This window comes from Cydia amplana, chromosome 17 (genome assembly GCF_948474715.1).
Source record: "Cydia amplana chromosome 17, ilCydAmpl1.1, whole genome shotgun sequence".
NCBI lineage: Eukaryota > Metazoa > Arthropoda > Insecta > Lepidoptera > Tortricidae > Cydia > Cydia amplana.
Genome location: NC_086085.1, coordinates 1,802,020 through 1,825,516, shown reverse-complemented (window position 1 = coordinate 1,825,516; position 23,497 = coordinate 1,802,020). Strand labels below are relative to the sequence as shown.

At 36.7% G+C, this 23,497-nt stretch overlaps 1 protein-coding gene across 1 annotated transcript in view; it reads left to right on the top strand.

The window, feature by feature from the left end:
* Positions 1-23,497, top strand: part of LOC134655752 (nephrin-like) — a 102,345-nt gene that overhangs the window by 71,656 nt on the left and 7,192 nt on the right. Inside the window, exons 4-8 of the mRNA XM_063511218.1 lie at positions 385-498; positions 1,105-1,290; positions 2,081-2,229; positions 2,649-2,793; positions 14,970-15,100. Of these exons, the coding sequence (XP_063367288.1) occupies positions 385-498; positions 1,105-1,290; positions 2,081-2,229; positions 2,649-2,793; positions 14,970-15,100 (725 nt within the window). The remainder of the gene's footprint in view (positions 1-384; positions 499-1,104; positions 1,291-2,080; positions 2,230-2,648; positions 2,794-14,969; positions 15,101-23,497) is intronic.

The window sequence follows — 23,497 nt, the reverse complement described above, 5'->3', positions numbered from 1 at the left end:
AGACGTGTGAGAAAGATTTAACTAATCTGACTCGTTATTAGGTCATGTAGTGGTGGAAAACGTGGCTCACCGAGGCCGTTGACTTTGAGCGACAAATAAACTATTTACTTATACTAAACATTGTCGCAAAAACATGTCGTTATTAAAGACAGCAGTTTCTGGTAATACACGTGTGTTTTTGACTCGGGGACTCAGTGAAATCAGTGATAGCAAGGGTTCCTTGTTCATTTCATTTTGGTAATTTCGGGAGCATTTAAATTCTCATTAAATTCCTCGTCGTAGCTCAAGTGCACTATAAGTGGTTCAAAAGTTGTCCTACTCCTTTCGCTCTGACAATTTATATAAAACGAAATGCAGAATTAGATCATTAGTAATTTTTTGCAGTTCCTCCTGAATCTCCAAGAATATACGACTCCGAGGGTCGTGAGATTCTTGGCACAGTGGCAGGAACGTTCAGGGAAGGACAGGATCTACTCCTGTCTTGCCAAGCTTCTGGTGGTAAGTGAAATGATTTAATTTGAATAAACAAGACATGTATTATGAGGGTGACTATCAAAGTATTTGGACAGAAAAGATCAGATGATCTATTGGTTGATCTCAGAAATTCCAAGGGATCTAAATTAAAAAAAAAAGCAAATACACTCATGGACAAATTTACAGGAACGCAAAAAAAGGTTAATTACTAATTTTGAAATTACTTTTCAGTAATTAAAGCTTTTTTTTGAGTGCCTCTAAACTTATATAATATAATTTGTTATAATTAATTTGAAAGTTAATAATTATTTAAGCTTAACATTATGAACACGTATTAACTCACATTTATAGACGGGTCTAACACAAATCTCTGTTTTGACATTTTGCTGGGACATCAGTTAGCCGCGACCATGACCAGTGAAACCTGTGTCGAAACGTCGGTAAATAAAGGTATGTGAATACATTTCGCGTTAGACCCGTCTATAAATGTGAGTTAATATGTGTTCAAAACGCAAAAGTTTTAAATATTATATTAACATTATTAAATCAGAATACCGGTCATGGTGAGACTAGGAAATCATCTTGTACTTACTCAGTTTCATTTCACTAAAAGCATGTATCTATCCTCAGGTAAACCGCCACCAGACGTCTCCTGGTACAGAGGAGAAGAGCGCCTGGCCTACACGAAGGAAGGCTCAGTCTGCCAGCTGCTCCTGCCAGAGCTGACGAGGGAGATGGCTGGCACGAGGTTCCAGTGTCGGGTGGAGCCTCCGCTGTTGAAAGCGGTGTATAGAGATGTTACGCTTAAGTTATTTTGTAAGTATCTCTATAAGTATGGTCGAGGAAATACAAAGTGAGATGATCTCTCGAACAAGTTTGAACAAGATTGGCTCACTTTATATTTCTTCAACTTGTTTCGTATTCATATTCCTGTTATTAATATCTTCATCGCTGAACTTATAAAATATTACTTATCCATTAAGTACGTTATTTTGTAAGTTTGTCGTCGATCAGAAATCATTGTTTCGTTACTTTTGTTGTAACTGTTATTGTCGGACAAATATTTTATTATGGTCGGACAAATCGTGCTTCTTTTGCTGATTTCAAAGTGTTACGTTTATTTGAGTAATTTCTAAACAATTGATTAATTGGTAGTACAAACTGAGTACAAATGGCTGACTTATTATAAACGCATCGCATCGTCAGAATCATTGTCATCTTTATCATTCACAAAACACATTAAACATATTAATCTTCTTGTATATATAATTTTCTTGTTTAAATTGTTAATGTCTAAAAACGTATATATTAATATCAAAACTGGGAAGCATTTTTGTATATTCCACTTTTTCTGCATATCTATATCGAAATCTGTTTTTGCTATTGGCTGCATTAGCATGCATTTCTGTGATGGGCGCGGTATTCACAATCACGTCCACTTTACTATATAATTTCTTCCATGTATGGTAAGCATGCAGATTTAAATTAATTTTCGCCTGCTTGCTTTACTTCCTCATCATCGTTATAAATTTTAACAAGCTAACTAGCTGAATCAATATTATCACTTTCCATTCCATTATCATCTGTATTATTGTTTTTATTGCAGTAAAGCCACAGTTCGTCAGGGTGACAGGCAATGGCATCAGCAGAGCTGGACATGATCGAGCGTTCGTTTGTACCACGCGAGGGTCGAAGCCAGCTCCCAATATTGACTGGTTCATCAATTCACAGAAGATTGACTCCACGTTAACAGAGGTAGGAAAACACGAAAGTTTGTTTCAATATTTGTATGTTTAAGTGTCCGGGTGCATGGATGAAAAGGTGAATAAATATATCTACATTTAGACGAATACGTTTTTAAAAACTACAATTTTGCGTAAACCCCGACTTAATAACGCCAGCCTCTTTTTGACAAAGAAGGTTTCTAACCCTTACATTACCAACTTTATCTTCATCCTTACTATATACCTACAATATTATAAAAGCGAGAGTAACTCTCACTATCTGTCAGTCTGTTACCTCATCACGCTACGGAACCAATTTTGAGGAAATTTGGTATATATAAAGTTTGAGGCCCGGCAAAGAACACATTAATAGTTTTATCAATCATGATCATCAGCATCACGAAATCGCGAGCAAAAGATAATCATATTATCATAAACATTTTCCATCAGGTGGATGTTGACGGCGAGGTGACAAGAAGTGTCCTAACCTGGAGGATAAGAAGGGAAGACAGCGGAAGACAGCTGGTCTGCCGAGTATCCAACCCTTGGTTCCCGGCGTACACGCTGGAAGACTCGGTGGTGTTGGATGTCATGTGTAAGTTTATGGAGCATGCTTTTAATAAGAAGTGAAGACAGCGGAAGATAGTTGGTCTGCCGACTCTCCAACCCTGGAAGACTCGGTGGTGTTGGATGTCATGTGTAAGTTGGGCGCTTCAATCCTAAAACCATAATTTTATTTTCCAAATTTTATGGTCCGTAACAGAAATTAGTATTAGCATATTATTACTTTATTTAAGATTAGTTTGTATGTGTAAATAATACCTAATAAATGCATACAATTAGTAGTACCTGGTAATACATTATGCCACAAAGTCAATAATATTTATTTACGCAAACGTAATTAATTAATACGAGTAGGTATATATTTTCCCCGATGTCTCCCTATTTGTTTCCCCATTTTGGTCTTGCTTCCATATCAAAAGTCAACATTTCTGACCTTTACTACTCACATCTCGCGGAAAAACACCAAACATATTTACACACGCCCGATCCTAACTTCTTTTCAGTCCTAATATGTACCTTTTGCAGTAGTTTCCTCATATCTGCAGAGCTGCTAAATTAAACCTATATTTGTCTTATGAAGGCCCAGATCTGGAACAAGTAACAAGTGTAACAACTCCTCACGTGGTATTTAAACTAAGAGCAAAATTGTATGTGTTTAAACGTACGTTTGCAATCTAACTGCTGGTAGTTGCAGTTTTGTAACTTTAACTTTTGAAGACCAAGTTAGCCACTAAGCTAATGGTAAAGATAAAGTTACAAACTACCTATACTACTTTCTACTAAAGGTCTGTAACCTGACAAGATATTATTTGGCCATCTGTTTTTTGGCCACATGTGTACAAATCTTAATTGACTGTCTGAATCAGCGGTTTTTTTTTAATGCTATTAAAATAACAATGTAAAATTAAAACTAAAAATTTACACAAACAATTTTAGTAAATACTTTTTAGAATAACTCTTTTTAATGTCTAAACCTATCTCAGAAAAGAAGGGGTATTTGGGCATTCAGGTCGCTCCTCTCTTTTGATTAAAACAACGTTATTGATGAAGCAAACATTAACACATAAACAGCGCTAGAGGTTCCTATCATAGCAAGGAATGACATATGTGACGTTATCTATGAAAAGGGACCTTATTGTCGATGGCGCTTACGCCATTATTAACGATGCTCCGATATAAATACAATACCGCGCGACGCTGTGCGGCGTAAGCGCCATCGACAATAAGGTCCCTTTTCATAGATAATGCCCCATATATATATCACATATATTATTATTATCTTAAGCCCCATTTACACGGTTCAAGTATAAACTGTCCGTTTTTCTAAGATCAAGTATGTCATAGATACCTACCTAAAATTTATAGCGAACTTGATCATAGAAATCGGACAGGCTTTACTTACATGCTATTTTCGTTTAATTGCGGCATTTTGCCATGGCTCATAGGAGCCTGGGGTCCGCTTGGCAACTTATCCCAAGAATAGTCAGGTTTCCTCACGAAAAGCGACTGGTAAATATCAAATGATATTTCGTACATAAGCTCCGAAAAACTCATTGGTACGAGCCGGGGTTTGAACCCGTGACCTCCGGATTGCAAGTCGCACGCTCTTACCGCTACCACCAGCGCTAATTTTACTCTATAGTTACCAATGTATCGAATATTGCATGCAAGTTCTTGAACCGTCTAAATGGGGCTTAAATATGACATAGCACTAGGAACACCACAAATACGCCAAGTTAAGAAATAAATCCAACCGGTGCCAATTTGGACGACGTTCAAATGTGCGGCGCTGTATCAACTATGAGGAGTCACTCAAGCAAAAGATATATGCTTTTACCCGACCGTAGGAGGGAAGGCTATGTTTTCTTCTGATTTAAAACTATCCGTAGTTATCAGAATAATTAGGTTACCCTATTATCTTGACGGCCGGTATAGCCTAGTCGGTAGTGACCCTGCCTACGAAGCAGGAGGTCCCGGGTTCGAATCCTGGTAAGGGCATTTATTTGTGTGTGTATCACAAATATGTGTTCCTGAGTTATGCATGTTTTCTATGTATGTATTTTAGCTCAAGAAGGCTTAAGTACTGTGGGGCTTAGTCAAATGTGAAATTACCACTTTACGCTTAAACCGCTGAACCAATTTTTAATTTGGTATGAAGATTGTCTGAAGCCCGGGGTAGGACGTTAGGATAGTTTTTATCAATAGGTAATCATCATTATTCTACGTAGACGAAGTGGCGGGCAAAAGCTAGTATTATATATCGTCATCTAGTCACCCACAACTAAAGTTTGCACGACGGATCCGAAATGTATGGGAATATCCGCGGATCCGGATCCAGATCCGGATAATTTTATACATTTGGGATCCGGATTGCAATCCCTACCCACAACACATGCCTTATTGAACTTACCGTGGGAATTAAATATGTCGACCTGTGTATTTATTTATTTTGCGTTTCGGAGACTTATGACGGAAAATATATTTATGGAATCATACGATATTTTCCTTATTGATGGTTTCCGTAATGACATTAATATGAATTAATTTGGCCATACACAAAATATGGCCATATGTAAGAATGAATGACTTAAGTAATTCTATATATAACATTCTCAACAGACGGCCATCTACAGTCATTTTATTATTATTTTCACCACACCAGCTCGGAAAGGCTGACTTTGCACTTCAAAAACTGATAGCAAAGTTGCATTTTATTCACATGTGAGGCAAAGTAATCAAATGCAAATTTTGAGTTGTTTTCTTATGTTTGCTGGTAGAATTGACTTTTAAATGATGATTTTGGATGATAAATATTTAATGACATTCATTTGGATTTGATTAGGTTTGATTTTGTTTGATATTTTACATTTAATATTTGCTTCGGGTTGGTGTGGTAAAAAAATTTGTGTTTCACTCGGGGGCAAATTTTGTTTAACCCTCGTGCTTTGAAACCAGTGTTGCCAGATCTACTGATTAAGCAGTAAATCTATCTGATTTTAAAAATATCTACTGATCTACTGCTTTTTGCTGGTGAGCTACTGATTTTTCGAAAACGAGGGGTAAGATTTATAAAACCATCATAAGACCTGTCGTCATGTATGGATGGAGTGTTGGGCTCTAAAGGTGACGGATGAGAAGAGATTGCATGTAGTGGAAATGAGAATGTTAAGATGGTTGTGTGGTGTGACAAGAATGGATAGGATATAAGGAATGAGTATATAAGAGGAAGCTTGAAAGTTGCACCCATAGTAGAAAAAGTAAGAGCGAATCGCCTAGCGTGGTATGGGCATGTGGTGCGGATTGCGGAGGGATGAAAGTCATGTGACGAGAAAGGTATTACGAATGAATGTGGAGAGAATTAACGGGAGAGGAAAACCGAGGAAAAGATGAATGGACTGAGTCATGTGACGAGAAAGGTATTACGAATGAATGTGGAGGGAATTAACGAGAGAGGAAAACCGAGGAAAAGGTGGATGGACTGTGTGAGAGATGATATGAAACGAACGCAAGTGAATGATGAGATGACGATGACGGGCGAGAGAGAGGTATGGAAGAAAAAAACATGCTGCGCCGACCCCAAATGAATGGGATAAGGGCAAGCGAATGATGAGTAGAAAAAAAACTTGTGCTCATTTATTAATTATAATAACAGAAGTAAGAGACAGAATGATACTCTTCATTTTACTGTTACTGACAATTTGATTTGCCAGCTATACTCAATTACTCAATCACGCCCAGTTTGTCAGCAGAAAAAGGAAAAATAAAACAAATTTTCTATGGGAAGTTGGTGTCAGGTCAGAACATAATTTTTTTTTTCAATTATACCTATTGCAGACATCACTTTTTAAATCTACTGCTTTTTTCCCCTATCTACTGCTAAAACGATTTTTTTTCTACTGAATATTTCAGATTTCATCTAGCAACACTGTTTGAAACCCTCGCAACGCTCAAGATTCCATTTTTCGAACCACTCGCTACGCTCGTGGTTCAATTTTGGAATCTTTCTCTTGCTCGGGTATCAATAATAGCACGAGCGGTTAAACAACAACTCTGCCCCCTTGTAAAACAAATAACTATTATAAGTAACATTGTTTTATAACGCTGTGAATACTAAAAGCATAACGAGTTTCCGATTTTCCCTAAGCCTTTTGTACTGCTGAAAACGGTACAAATTGAAAATAGTCCATCCCAAACTCTGGTTAACCCAAAAGCAGAATCTTTTATCTAAAATTGCACCGACCAATTCAGCAAACAGGCTACATTTTCTAATCATGAGTAGGGTAGCCAGAAAGTCCTGTTTGCGGAGGACGGTCTCTAACCGCGACCGCGGCGTGTGGTCACCGCAGTTTACTACAACGATAAAGCGGACATTTTAAATGTAGTTGCTGTTTGCGATGTGTTTTTGGAAAGTTACTTTGTACTAATTGGTTGTTGCTAAATTGTTAAAATATAACAAAAGAGTTTTTGCAATATTTGTACTTCACGTTTTTAAGAATTAACAGGCCAGTTCGACTTGTATAGTTATTCGATCTGTCAGTGTCAAAAGTCTTATATCGACCGGAATATAAACGTGATTACCTTTTGTATTGTTGTTGAGCTCCCGATACTTCGACGCAGTTACATATATGCATCTTGTTCACGGGTATTACAAAAGGTAGTATAGTAAACACGGTTCATATCCCGGTCGATATAAGTCTAGTGAAACTAACCGTGAATCATTCAATACTGTTAGTGTCAAAAGTGACATTTGGTCAACCATTAAACGACACTTTTGACACTGAAAGATCAGTATCATATCGAAAACAGATCGAATAACTAAAACTCGAATTGTCCTGTAAGATTCTCTTTAGACTAAAGTTTGACTCACGCTAGAACGGTCGGGACCAGCCCGAGGCATCGGCATCGTTTTCCAGTGAAAATATCACGTAACCACCCGTAATCATCAGTCATAGAAAACGAAGTGCCGGACGCTTCGGCCTGGACACGGACCGTTTTAGCGTAAGTCATCCTTAAACAAACTTTATCACGTGCATTTATATGATACTAGCGACCCGCCCCGGCTTCGCACGGGTGAAAAAATACATAAACCTTCCTCTTGAATCACTATCTATTAAAAAAATAACATCAAAATCCGTTACGTAGTTTTAAAGATCTAAGCATAATACATAGGGACAGACAGACAGCGGCGACTTTGTTTTATACTATGTAGTGATTTTTATTATTGTTTCAAAATTACCTTCAAACTTCAATCAACCTTACTCTCGTTTTAGTTAAAATAAGTGTAAAATCGTAGTCGTCGTAATACTTTTTTTTATTTTTGTGCTGCATTTGATAAAAGATTTAAGCCCGCTAACACAATGCAAAAATGAAAGTTTTATCAAAAATATTTGCTTAGAAACTAAATTGCTTTGCCCGCGGTCAAAGTTAAAGGGTCAGTCAGAATAATCCACGCGCTCGGTATGACTTTCCAATTTAAATAAAAATGAGTCAGTTATTCAACCACTTACCCTGAGGGCCCTTAGTTGAATAATAGTAAAGAGTTTTTCAATTTTATTAACCTGAAGTTACGTGATACGAGAAAAATAACCAGAATGTTTAATGGAATTTGATTACGAGGGATTTTTTCTAATTTCCAATTTAGAATAAAATTCTTAATTTATTTTACTTTTGACAATTAAAAACGTAAACATTTAATTAGGTGCATTAATGTATACACACATCCATAACTAACTACGAAGATTTTTCTACTCGTCGACTGCAATGCTTGAATTAAGACTTCGTATACCAAAGTGAAATCGCATACTTTCTTCACTATGGGACCCAAACTCAACTATAATATTAATTTCGATACAGTTTAGTCAACTATAATATTCATTATAATTTTCTCATTAACTCCCCAAAAGTAGGCTCCATGTTTAAAATTCATTTTTTACGTTACATGTCCGTCTTTGCGTCACAAACTTACATATGTGTACCAAATTTCAACTTAATTGGTCCAGTAGTTTTCGAGAAAATAGGCTGTGACAAACGGACAGACAGACAGACGCACGAGTAATCCTATAAGGGTTCCGTTTTTCCTTTTGAGGTACGGATGCCTAAAAAGTAATAAAATACTGTGTTTGAAATTGCTTATTTCGTCGAAATCGATCTTCATCTCCGGACAAGTTATCTATCGTTATTACATCACGCGACAAAAGAACTTTGTTATTTCATTAGCGTAATTTGATCTGTATCATCATCGGCTTCGTAAAAAAGAAATTCTGGGGACAAATTCAATTTGGTCTAAGGAAACTGGGGGATTCGCAAAAGATGTTTAAAGTAAACCAGTTTCAAACTTACCTTGAAACTTACAGTATGATTTAAGGCAAAAAATCGGTTAAACTCACGTAATTTTAGTCATTCATATGACATGTTTCTGAGAGCCTAGGTCTCGATCTTCAAGCACTGACAGTGCATTACAGCCATATTCGAACTTTAAGATACGTCAAATATTAGATACCTATCGAAACGATATGGATTGGATGTTTCCTCAAACAAAAACGTCACTTTTGACACTTGCTTGAAACTGACATATCCAATCCATATCGTTTCGATATCTAATATTTGACGTATCTGAAAGTTCGAATATGGCTGTTGGGGTTACATTCCATTTCTGACTGCAGCTGCACTACTAGTACTGAACGCGTCGCTGTACATTAATTACTGTCAATTTCCATAGTAAAATGAACAGTAGTGCAGCTGCGGTTGGAAATGGACTGTCACCTTTAGCAGGCGTGTCTCACTCGGCGATTTCGTCGCTTTCCTACAGGTAGCTAAAAGTACATCCGTTCGGCCCCAATTTTGGGGAAAGCCATAAGCCGCGCGTGGCGCTGTCGCCACCTAGCGGCCATATCTGTGCTGAGCGCAGATATGGCCGCTAGGTGGCTAACAGACGCATTTTGTTAGAGAACGAGTCTTCGTCTGTACGTACTATTATTTATTCTGTGTCTTTAGTAGCGTTCACGATAACCGCGCGCCGCGTACTGCCGTTCGTCGCGCAGCGCACTGGGCGGGCGATGAAAAAATCAGTTTAGGATGGTCTTGCGCTGTCGTTTCGGGCACGGTGGCGAGTTTGGGCGATTGTGCACTACAATGAATTTTACTGTCCGGCAGTCCGAGTTTTTATGGTCCGATATGGCATGAAAAAAACGGATGATTGGCTTGTGCACTTGTCCGTCTTTTTACTCGCAGGTGCGGCGCTGATGCATAAAAAACGGATGATTGGCTTGTGCACTTGTCCGTCTTTTTACTAAAAGAGAGGTAACCCAAAGGGCGATTGTGCACTACAATGAATTTTACTGTCCGGCAGTCCGAGTTTTTACGGTCCGATATGGCACGCCATTAAATGTATATAGTAGCTTGTGCACTAGACGTAATTTTAAGTCATGAATAATACTAATTCCAGACGCAGTGCACAAGCATATAAACACGTTTTTCATAGCTGTCATCTCGGACCGGAAAAAAACTGTCCGGAATGGGGAAAAGTAAAATGTCGGACGGTAAAATTACGTCTAGTGCACAAGCTACTATATACATATAATGGCGTGCCATATCGGACCGCAAAAACTCGGACTGCCGGACAGTAAAATTCATTGTAGTGCACAATCGCCCTTTGGGTCACCCAACACCAGAAACTCGTGACTAAAAAGACGTGAGTTACAGGGTGCAGGTTTCCTAACACCATCGTTGCCAGGGGGCGTGGGCGTCATAAGCCTTCAGTAAGAAGTGCATAAAATATACTTGGAAAAATTCGACCTATGCCGCTGTGGCCCGGTGGCCGAATGGCAACAGGCACCTGCCGCGATAGCAGAGGACGCTGGTTCGTTTCCAGCCTGATGGGTCACTTTTTCTTAGTATATGACATTTATTTCAGTCAGTTACATCTAATATCCAAAACTAGTATTATTTTTCAAAGGTTTTTACCAGATTCTCTGTTGGCTTGTTGGGGCCTTTTGGTACGTTTTAACTTATACTGGATACCAAATGAAGAACGAAAACACATCTTCGTGAATGTATTAAGTGTCGCGCCTTGCGACAATTTTTTATTGAAAAATGAGCTTTGCAAAACAAAATGGAGGATATTGGATGTTAACTTTGGCGGTTATTACCTATATATATATATATATATTTTTACCTTAATTCGATTATTCACCTTAAATGATAATGCAATGAACTTAATATTACTATATCACGGACAAATCAAAGCAAGCTAAATTGGTTCTTATTACCATTCAAAGTAGTGATTGTTAAAACGAAAAGAAAGTTTTTGATTAGATTGCTTTTTTCACCCGACTGGGAAATTAAATGACATTTTTGTTAGAAGATGGCAGGTGCCAGTTTTATAGGTAAATTGGGTTTTGAGCAAATGAGCACGATACAAATTATGCTCACTTGATTGTTTGGTCACAACGCGTGGGTTGGAGTAATACAACTAATGGAACTGTGAAGCGTGTTCATCTTGAAAGAAATAATATTACTTAAACTGAGATAATAGTCTTACGAGTAATAATATCATTATACGCCAGTAGTGTGCCTAGCGGAAAGAAATCCCACGTTCCGTTGTAGTAAGTACGGACAAGTCAGAGCGAAATACTACACATTAATAACAGCTAACTGACAGCCAGTGAGAAATAAGTTTCATGAAAGAACCTCCAAGAATAAATAGCTTTTATTACTACGTACATACCGGCACAGAGAACCAGTATTTTACCCCATGAGTTGTTGTTGTTTTCACAACAAACCATAGAAACGGAGCGTGGATCTCGCGACTTAAACGCGAAAGCGCCATGAATTTTACGGCGCTTACGACGTTTTGGTCGCGTGGTACATTGTTTAGTATGGAATTTCATTGTTTAGTATGGCTTTTCTCTATAGTAATAGTAATGTAGGTAGGTTCAACGTTTATAGTTAAATCTACCTGAAATCTAATATCTCACTTTGTTATTCTATTGTACAATTGAATCGTTTCATTAGTTAAAAAGACTGCTTTTATTAAAACTGAACGTTCATTTCATTTCAATGGAAACCGTTTCACATTTTTCTTCTGATTAAAAAATATCTAGTTTCAATGAGAGAAGATTCAAACTTAAGAGGAAAGGGGACGATCGCTTCGTCATATTTTATAAACGTAGTCCCCATTTTCTATCTGGATATTAATATTATAGAAAGCTATGATAGCATATTATAGCTATATGCCCCTTCGTTTGAATATTTCCGATTATTTGATTATTAATAAAATATATAAAATAATATAATTTTATTTTAGACAGAGTCCATATCCGGTAAAATTACAAATTAAACTAAATAAAAAATAACAAATTAAAATACAAGCAAATTATAATTATTATAAGAGTTAGGAGCGATAAACAAATTCCGTACAAAATTTTAAATGCTCATAAGTATCATCATAATCAAAAATTCTAAAAAAATTAAACGAAGGGGTTTGATTTAGGTACATCAAAGTATGTCAAAATATTAACAATAATGTGAATATCCAGAGAGGAAAAAGGGGACTACGTTGGAATGGAACCACTTTCACATATTCGTGAGAACCTGTAATTGGCTAATTCTATTATAGTCTGTAGAAATGTATAAAGCTGTTAGTTTTCCACGTATGTAATAAAACGCTTGTACGCTCAGTGAGAGCGAGAGAAGAATCCGAATTTACGGGGCCTAAACGATAAATTAGATTGCCAATTCAACACACACAACCGTAAATCCTATGTGTAATTAAATTGACCAATTTCCACGTGTGTCCCGATATTTTATTAACACAATTCCTAACTTAGCACACGAAATACAATAATTCAACTTTGAAAATAAACAAACAACGTAATTGTACTGGTCTCTAGGCCCCGGTGCCGGGGAGAACAGCCACTTTACGATTTACCATAAAGTGTTGGTAACACTTGGCGTGAATAATTACTTAACATACAAAACTATCCGAAATAACTCTCTTAGCAAGATGAAGAACGGTTCTAATGGAAGATGTTCATCTCCTCAGAGATCGCGTTAGAATCAACTGCGGCAGCGGGTTAGAGCGTACCGCGGGTAAATTCTGCCTGGTAGTAAAGGTTCTAATTCCTAATCACTGTAGAGTGTCAAGTACTTACTGCTGTAAATGTAATTTATAGTAATTTGCTTTTAGTAATTTCAATAGTAATTTGCTTTTAGTAATTTAAATTTATAGTAATTTGCTTTTAGATTAATTTGTCTTAAAGGGCCTCTGCTCATAATAATAAAATGCTTTATTGCACACTACAAAAATAAATGGTACATAGGTATGAACAGGTACCAGGATATGTAGGTAACAATAGGCGGATATAGGTACATTAAACTCTGCGAAAATTTTGTCTTTAATGTCAATAGTGAGGAAAACGAGGACAACGAATTTATGAATGATGTAGGTTTTGACGATCCGCCACAGGAGATACTATCTTGACATTATTTTAAAATCTTATCATTCTGTAATTATTTCATTGTTAATTTGATATTTTATTGATTACCTATATTCTTGTGGCCTCCTTGTTTTGATGATCATAATATGAATTCTTGTAGATTGACATACCTGCAATTTATAATGTAATCTGTATTACGAAATAAATAATCTAATCTAATCAACGTTTGTATGGATAACCGCTCGTCCCCTTTCCTGTTAAATAGTCTGTTTTTTCTGTCCCCCGCCCATTGTGGTTCGGACTTTGTCAAGCGGCGTGCGGCGAATATACAATTTCTACCGTTGTCAAGCATTTGAAATATTCAGTCTGGGCTTTGTTAAAATGCGATTTGGTTATTCTGGAGGATAACTGTCAATGCCTTTGGTGTCGTAAATACCAATTTATCGATATCTTAAGTGCAAGTTATTGATCTTTTGATATAACCTCAAACGACAAAATAAATTACTATAGGTACAGAAGATTCACTCTCAAACAAAACGAGTCTATTACAACTGATATGGCCGCTACGTGGCCCGGCCCAAGCGCAAAAAAGCTTTTTATTCAGTTTAGAAATTATTTCACTAAAATGACATTTAAGGACTGTTTTTTGTACATTTACATAGTTTCTGTTTGTACGTTGCTAGGTATAAATTGTATTATAAAGGATGACTCACGTTAGACCGGGCCGTGTTCGGGCCGGAGATTCCGGAGCCTCGTTTTCTATGGAAAGCATCACGTGATCACCTGTCATCTGTCATAGAAAAGTAAGCGCCGGAAGCTCCGGCCCGGACATGGCACAGCCGGCCGGGTCTAACGTGAAAAGGGTTAAAGCGATAATGAGGATATGTTAGTATGTAAGATAAGTTTTTGGCAAAAATTAAATTTTTGGTACAAGCTTTTATCGCTGACTGTACTTTTCTTACGACAGACAACTAATATTCATCGAGACAATTCTATAAACCCCTAACACAATTAGGTTGCGTTGTTTCATCACAGAGTTCCTATGGCCACCGCCTGTCTTCATCGTCAGATCAGTTCGACAGTACCATATTATTGTATTGTCATCTGAACTACATACAGCTGCCAATTTTCATGACGCTACGATCCTTGGAAGATGGTTAAATTAGTTACCTTAGATTCCATTACATGTTAGTTACATACAGGTTGAGAGTTCCTATGGCCACCTCCTGTCTCCATCATCAGATCAGTTCGACAGTACCATATTATTGTATTGTCATCTGAACTACATACAGCTGCCAATTTTCATGACGCTACATCCTTGGAAGATGGTTAAATTAGTTACCTTAGATTCCATTACATGTTAGTTACATACAGGTTGAGAGTTCCTATGGCCACCTCCTGTCTCCATCATCAGATCAGTTCGACAGTACCATATTATTGTATTCTCATCAGAACTACATACAGCTGCCAATTTTCATGACGCTAAGATCCTTGGAAGACGGTTAAATTAGTTACCTTAGATTCCATTACATAGTTAGTTACATACAGGTCGACCTAATAAAAGCTTGTTAAAAATGTAAATAGTTTGTAAGTAATGTAACTAATGTAGGTTACAAAATAATAATTTGAATGACTAAATTATTGACGAAATGTGCTAAACTCGCGAAATTGCATGCAACACCTTATCAACCAGATTTCTAGCGAAATAAATCATATTTACTCTCTTAATTTTGCTAAGATGGTAAAGATACTAATAATGCCCTTGTTCCAGATCCACCCGTGGCTCAGATATCATTGCTGGAGCCGAGAGAAGCTCGTCTGCTGCGTGAGGACGAGAATGCCGAGCTCCTGTGTTCTGCTGACGCTTCACCAGCACCAGACAACTTCACCTTCTATAAAGAGGTACGCTTGCTTGAGGTAGGAGCATCACCAGCACAAGACAACTTCACGTTCTATAAAGAGGCACGCTTGCTTGAGGTAGTAACATCAGCGGCATCAGATAACTTTATCTTCTATAAAGAGGTACGCTTGCTTGAGGTAGTAGCATCACCAGCACCAGACAACTTCACCTTCATAAAGAGGTACGCTTGCTTGAGGTAGGAACATCACTAGCACCAGACAACTTCACCTTCTATAAAGAGGTACACTTGCTTGAGGTAAGAGCATCACCAGCACCAGACAACTTCACCTTCTATAAAGAGGTACGCTTTCTTGAGGTAGGAGCATCACCAGCACCAGACAACTTCAATTTCTATAAAGAGGTACGCTTGTTTGAGGTAGGAGCATCACCAGCACCAGACAACTTCACCTCCTATAAAGAGGTACGCTTGCTTGAGGTAGGAGCATCACCAGCACCAGATAACTTCACCTCCTATAAAGAGGTACGCTTGCTTGAGGTAGGAGCATCACCAGCACCAGACAACTTCACCTTCTATAAAGAGGTACGCTTGCTTGAGGTAGGGGCATCACCGGCACCAGACAACTTCACCTTCTATAAAGAGGTACGCTTGCTTGAGGTAGTAGCATCACCAGCACCAGACAACTTCACCTTCTATAAAGAGGTACGCTTGCTTGAGGTAGGAGCATCACCAGCACCAGACAACTTCACCTTCTATAAAGAGGTACGCTTGCTTGAGGTAGGAGCATCACCAGCACCAGACAACTTCACCTTCTATAAAGAGGTACGCTTGCTTGAGGTAGGAGCATCACCAGCACCAGACAACTTCACCTATAAAGAGGTACGCTAGCTTGAGGTAGGAGCATCTCTACACCAGACAACTTCACCTTTTATAAAGAGGTACGCTTGCTTGATCCATCTGGTGGAAAGATTTGCTGGCCACCAGCAACATGCTGAGATGAGGCCATTTCAGGGCACTTTAATCTTATTTTGTGTTTTCTTTTATATTATGTATTGTCTCGTTTGTTATTCTATTCTGGCTATGGATGAGGTCTTGGTGGCTTAGATGGCAGAGCGCTGGAGTATCGATCCGGAGGCCGAGAGTTAAAGTCTTATCCAAGACAGTAATTGTTTCCACTGATATGATGATGTTGAAATACCCCTTTGGAAGACAACAGGTGTAAAGCAATTAAAGTATAGGTATCTATTTTTAATTTTTAGATTCTAAGCTTAACAGCGTCGTTCGCAGATGTTTCTGCTTGTTAAAAATTAAAAATAGGTACCTATACTTTAATTGCTTTACACCTGTTGTCTTCCAAAGGGGTATTTCATCATCATCATATTAGCCTTTTATCGTCCACTGGCGCGCCATTACTGCAAACTTTGCATTATTCAATTAAAGAAAGTCTATTTAATTTAAAAAAAGCTGCTTTTTCTATTCTATTCTAATAAAGGAATCCTAACAAACTTTCATAAATTTAATTTTATTACAAGTAAATTGGATAAATACAATCTAAATTAACTTAAAACTTTCTCACTTTTTACCGAAACAAGAAACATTATTACGGAGTTTACAAATTTTACAAAGCTAACTTTATAAACTTAATTACAATTTGGATTGAGTTAAGTTTAAAAAAGTCCAGTGTAATGAAACTAATGAATATTTTAAAATAAATCAGAACCCCTAGTGTAAATTTCGTTCAATAGCGTGACGAATGTTCGCGTTTGTGTAATGTCTATTTTTGTATGGGATTTTGAACAGCGCGCCAAGCGGGACGTTTTGGAAACTCAAAATCCCATACAAAATTAGACTTAACGTAAACGCGTAAGTACGTCACGTCATGCTATCGAATGAAATTTACACTAGGGGTACAGAGGGCCTACCGGGAAAACCCGAAATTCGCAAATCGCGGGGATCTTTCTCTTTTACTCCAATGAAGGCGTAATTAGAGTGACAGAGAAAGATGCCCGCAATTTGCGAAGGTTTTCGCGGTAGGCCCTCGGCATACCCCGGTTTGGCGGGGTAACGTGCAATTTGTTTTGACGTTTAAAAAGTGCGAGGGCCAGTGAAACTTACTATATGTTGATGTCGATAAAATTATGACATAAGACAGTATCATTATTGTAGCATGAATATGAATTTTGTAGCAATCAACAGCTAGAGTAAGACCAAAGAAATCTACAGCGCAATAATTTGACAGCGAGTTAAAAATCTATATATGGCAATGTTTTTTAGCAGTCAGTAAACGTCATCACTATGCTATGTGTTAGTCAAAATGGTTTAAATATTCGTTGCGTTTTGTGATGAACGGAAAAAACATATTGAAACCTTACAAAACCGGCATGCGGGAGTTACTTTTCCGCAAGACGAATAATTTTACACTAGTAAAAAATCAGCACGAGGCGATTCAAGCTCAAAAACGACAATGTTTACAAAATTGATGACGGGTAAATGGAAGGAAACATCTTAATACTTGCACCATATTATGTAGATAATATAATATTGGTTTAGATTAAGGTTTCACTGCAAATTGAACACACCTAATAGGTATAGGCATCTTACCTTATGAACTTCCTCTAATATTTTGAGAAACTCATTGGTACTAACCGGGTTTCGAGCTCGAACCCACAGCCTCCATGCTTATACTTACGGCATGGGTACCTGGTCTACTAGTTAAAGCTTAAATTTATTCTTAATATATGTTTATTGTTTTAATGGTTTATTTAGGTTTTCCGAAAACCGAAGTTCGCAAATTGCGGGCAATTTCTCTGTCAATCTAAATACGCCTTGATGGAAGTAAAAGAGACGGATTCCTGCAATTTGCGAACCTTGGTGTTCGCGGTAGACCCTCTGTACCTGTATACCACTAGGCCGTCGCGGATATTACAAAAGCTCAATAATTTTGATGATGCCAAATGTCACATTCTCCCAATGTTATTTATCAATATTAGTTTATGTACCTATACATATTAATAGTGACATCTATTGTTGGAATTAAATTTATATAACCATAATGCACAGCTTGATTTTTTCATAGACGGTAATTGGACGGTAAATATGGTAGAAATTTCACTAGTATCAACACTATTTAATCCATTTTCTGTGGTGTTGTCACATACTGATTTTTAAAAACTACTACTACTTTTAATTTAGCGCTGCAGACTTTCTTTGGTCTTAAGTACTCCCACATATTTGCAATGACAATGTCATCATTAAATTTATATGAAAATATGACATTTAGGATATAATTGCCTCACTTTGGTGCACAGTTAGCTTAGGCGGACTCTAGTTTACGCTTCGTCAACAGCATACCTATTCATAGGGAAATATATTCTATTCAAAGAAACCATGTTATTAGAAAATGCCATTTTCAGCAAGTCTATCATACGATTTGAAGTAATTCCGGCATAGGGTCTATTCCGAACATTAGCGTTTTTCTCGAACAACGAAAAAATTGATAAATTCATCGACAATCGACATCGATAGTTTCAGCAATCAAAAGCAAACGCTCGTGGACGAAATAGGCCCTATCTGCCGTATTCGAACTTCAAGATATTCACAAGAGACGACACGTACTAGATCCATTTTAGGTACGTAATAGTTTAGATTTCAACTATTTCTCTTTTGCAGCGCAATTCGGGCAACCAATGTCACTTTTACGTTAGATAGAGTTAGATATCTATTAGATGTGAATTGGATCTCTAAGTCATATCTTGTGGAAATCGTTCAAGAGTATCTCCAGAATCGCGGAATTGGTCAAGTTTCAATTTTTGACAGGTTAGATCTTAAACATATCGTTATCGTATCTTGGCGATGTCTAAAAGATATCTTTTAGATGTCTATTACAAAATCCGAATCGGGCCCTATGACGGAATTAGCCACATTACTTGACCTTACTTTATACTTATCATTCTGTAAAAGCATTGAAATCACTGGGTAAATATTGAAACAGTCAAATGATTTGAAATGATTATTGAAAATTTTATTCAAATCAAACTTCTGGAAACATAAACATTTGGAAAGTACCTTAATTACATTAAACATTTCAATCGGCGAATGGACCAGAAAATTCATAGGATAGTAATAAACTAGGACTTCATGCTCTTTATGGGTCTAGCTCTCAGCAAATGCTTGTAGAGATGGGAAATGTTTATCGAATTATTATTCGAGTGCCCACTAAGCCCTCTGGATCACTTATACATAGTTTCGTTAAAAATTATCTTAAACTAAGGCCTACCGCGGAAACCTAATTTCGCAAATTGCGGGATCTTTCTCTTTTACTCCAATGAAGGCGTAAATAGAGTGACCGAGAAAGATATATGCCCGCCAACTTCGATTTTCGCGGTTTTAGCTCTGTGGCCCCGTAGACAACGTGCCAACCGGTAACGCTACGAGCAAACGAAACGCAACTGTCACTGTCGCACTAATATGGAAGAGTAATAGAGAGACACAAAGCTATATATTCGATGGCAAAGCGCAAACGATCGTCACCTTGTCTGGCACGCCTGGTTCGACAAAAAATCACGAGAATACCTAACCTACTTATTACTTATCGATACCCTACCCGATCTGTCTAGCCCTATGGTTAACTGATAGAGAATGCCATTTGGCATTAAGTCCGCCATTTGTACATTGTTGTATATATTTTGTGCAATAAAGTTTCAATAAATAAATAAATACCCTAGTACACACTTACGCGTAAAAATTCGGTGCAATCAAGACTACGTGTCTGCACTATGGTGCTACTGTTTACAACAATACTTTCCTCGTAATTAATACCTATGTGTGTACACTAAGGTATCGTTATATAAGTACCGAACTTGCTGAGCGAATTTCACTAGAATACCGAACTTGCTTACCAAATTCTCTAGAATCAGTGAACCTCTTCACCGAACTCGACGGTTAAGAAATTCAACCTGTAGAGGAGAACAGCCGGAGTTAGTCCGGTTTCCTCACGGTGTTTTTCTTCGCCGAAAACGAATGCTAAATGTCAAACGATATTATTATATCGTAAGATACGACGACGACGTCGTATGTACGATAATATATTTATTTATAAGTTGAGAAAGACTCATCGCAACGCTGGCTAGCTGGGATTTAAACCCGAGAGCTCCGCATTGAAACTCGCATCTTACCGCTAGGCCACCAACGCTTTTTACTTAATATGAACATCGGAATTCGAAAATTAAAAACTCTCTTGAATTATCTTTTATATCGTACTAGCTGTTGCCCGCGACTTCGTACGCGTGGATTTGTATATTGGTGGTTATATATTCTACATTAGCTTAGAACATTATGCAGCAAAATATTGCAGTAGGACGGTTAATCATTTGTTAATTATTAATATTATACAACGCATGAGACTTGTCTTTCACAACCTACGAAGTTTCTAGCCCCTAACTGAATAAAATTGTTCTCGACATAATCCCTCTCAAACCCCTTAGAAGATTTTCATGTCCTCTATTTACCTAACTACCTATTTACGAAGTTTGAAGTAAATAAAATTTGAACCCTATATTTTTTTTTCCCGTACTTACAACTATCTTTACAGGTAAACCTAAGACAATAGTGTAACTATTAACCGTACATATCTAAAGTAAGCCATTACGTCTATAACATAATATATTTAATGTTGATATTGTGAACTGAATATAAACTTTCAACCCCTTTTAAACCATTTTAGGGGATGAATTTTAAAAAAACGCTGAAATTACATTTCTTGTATTCTAATAATATGCCTCTGTACAAAGATTCAAGCCCGTTCTCACAAAAATGTTTGAACTCCATACAAACTTTCAACCCCTTTTTCACCACCTTGAGATATAAATTTTCAAAAACGCTGAATTTTTTTTTTCCGTTTTAAAATAATACCTTTTTATGAAGTTTCAAGTTCCTAGCTTAAAATAAAATTTGAACCCTGTACAAATTTTCAACCCCTTTTTAAACCTGTTAGGGGATGAATTTTACAAAATGCTGAAATTACTTGTATTGTCTTCTAATAATATCCCCAAATACAAAGATTCAAGTCCCGCGCTCAAAATAAATTTTTGATATCCATACAATCTTTCAACCCCTTTCTCGTCACCTTAGGGGATGAATTTTCAAAAACGCTGAAATTAGTTTTCTTGTGTTTAAATTTAATATCTTTTTGCAAATTTTCAAGTTTCTACCTTAAAATAAAATTTGCACCCAAGACGAACTTTCATCCCCTTTTTAAATCCCTTAGGGGTTGAATTTCCAAAAACGTTGCAATTACTTTATTTTGTAATCGGCTATTATGCCTTTCTAAGAAGTTTCAAAGCATTTGTTATGGATTCAAACTTTCAACCCCTTTTTAACCCTGTTAGGGGATGAATTTTACAAAACGCTGAAATTACTTTTCCTGTCTTTTAATAATATCCCCAAATACAAAGATTCAAGTCCCGCGTTCGAAAAAATGTTTGATATCCATACAAACTTTCAACCCCTTTTTTACCACCTTACGGGATGAATTTTCAAAAACGCAGAAATTAGTTTTCTTGTATTTTAATAATATATCTTTTTACGAACTTTCAAGTACCTAGCTTAAAATAAAATATGAACCACATACAAATTTTCAACCTCTTTTTAACCCTGTTAGGGGATGAATTTTACAAAACGCTGAAATTACTTTTCCTGTCTTTTAATAATATCCCCAAATACAAAGATTCAAGTCCCGCGCTCGAAAAAATGTTTGATATCCATACAAACTTTCAACCCTTTTTTCACCACCTTAGGGGATGAATTTTCAAAAACGCTGAAATCAGTTTTCTTGTATTTAAATTTAATATCTATTTGCAAAGTTTCAAGTTCCTAGCTTAAAATGAAATTTGCACCCCAAGACGAACTTTCATCCCCTTTTTAACCCCCTTAGGGGTTGAATTTCCAAAAACGTATTTGCATCAAAAGCATTTGTTATGGATTCAAACTTTCAACCCCTTTTTAATCCTGTTAGGGGATGAATTTTACAAAACGCTGAAATTACTTTTCCTGTCTTTTAATAATATCCCCAAATACAAAGATTCAAGTCCCGCGTTCGAAAAAATGTTTGATATCCATACAAACTTTCAACCCCTTTTTTACCACCTTACGGGATGAATTTTCAAAAACGCAGAAATTAGTTTTCTTGTATTTTAATATTATATCTTTTTACGAACTTTCAATTACCTAGCTTAAAATAAAATTTGAACCACATACAAACTTTCAACCTCTTTTTAACCCTGTTAGGAGATGAATTTTACAAAACGCTGAAATTACTTTTCCTGTCTTTTAATAATATCCCCAAATACAAAGATTCACAAGTCCCGCGCTCGAAAAAATGTTTGATATCCATACAAACTTTCAACCCTTTTTTCACCACCTTAGGGGATGAATTTTCACAAACGCTGAAATTAGTTTTCTTGTATTTAAATTTAATATCTATTTGCAAAGTTTCAAGTTCCTAGCTTAAAATGAAATTTGCACCCCAAGACGAACTTTCATCCCCTTTTTAACCCCCTTAGGGGTTGAATTTCCAAAAACGTCGCAATTACTTTATTTTGTAATCGGCTATTATGCCTTTCTAAGAAGTTTCAAAGCATTTGTAATGGATTCAATCTTTCAACCCCTTTTTAACCCTGTTAGGGGATGAATTTTCAAAAACACTGAAATTACTTTTCTTGTCTTATAATAATATCCCCATATACAAAGTTTCAAGTCCCACACTCACAAAAATATTTGATCTCCATACAAACTTTCAACCCCTTTTTCACCACCTTGGGGATGAATTTTCAAAAACGCTGAAATTAGTTTTCTTGTTTTTTAATATAATACATTTTTACAAAGTTTCAAATTCCTAGCTTAAAATAAATCTTGTACCCCATACAACCTTTCATCCCCTTTTTAACCCCCTTAGGGGTTGAATTTTTCAAAATCGCTTCTTATCTCTTGTACACTTTATAAATGCAATCTAGTGTGCAAATTTCAACTTTCTAGCTTTTGTAGTTTCGGCTCTGCGTTGATGAATCAGTCAGTCAGTCAGTCAGTCAGTCAGTCAGTCAGTCAGGACACTTGCATTTATATATATAGATTTTCCCATCCCTATTCCCAGTTATAATAGAATATTTGCAATAACATTATGTCAGTTTAGCATTTTCCTATTCCTTTGAACGAAACTTTCCACTTACAGTGCATTTTGTACGAATACAAGTTTAGTTTTGCATTGTAGGTACATTTGGTTGAGTTTAAAATAGCGCCTTTGTGTGCGTGTAGATTTTATGGAAAATGTAGTTACATTTTTTGAATTTCGCATTGAATTTTACATATATTTCAATATCTTATAGATGATAACTGGAAAATATATTTGTAGGTATATGTGAGTTCATTTTATATGGAGTAGCTGTCA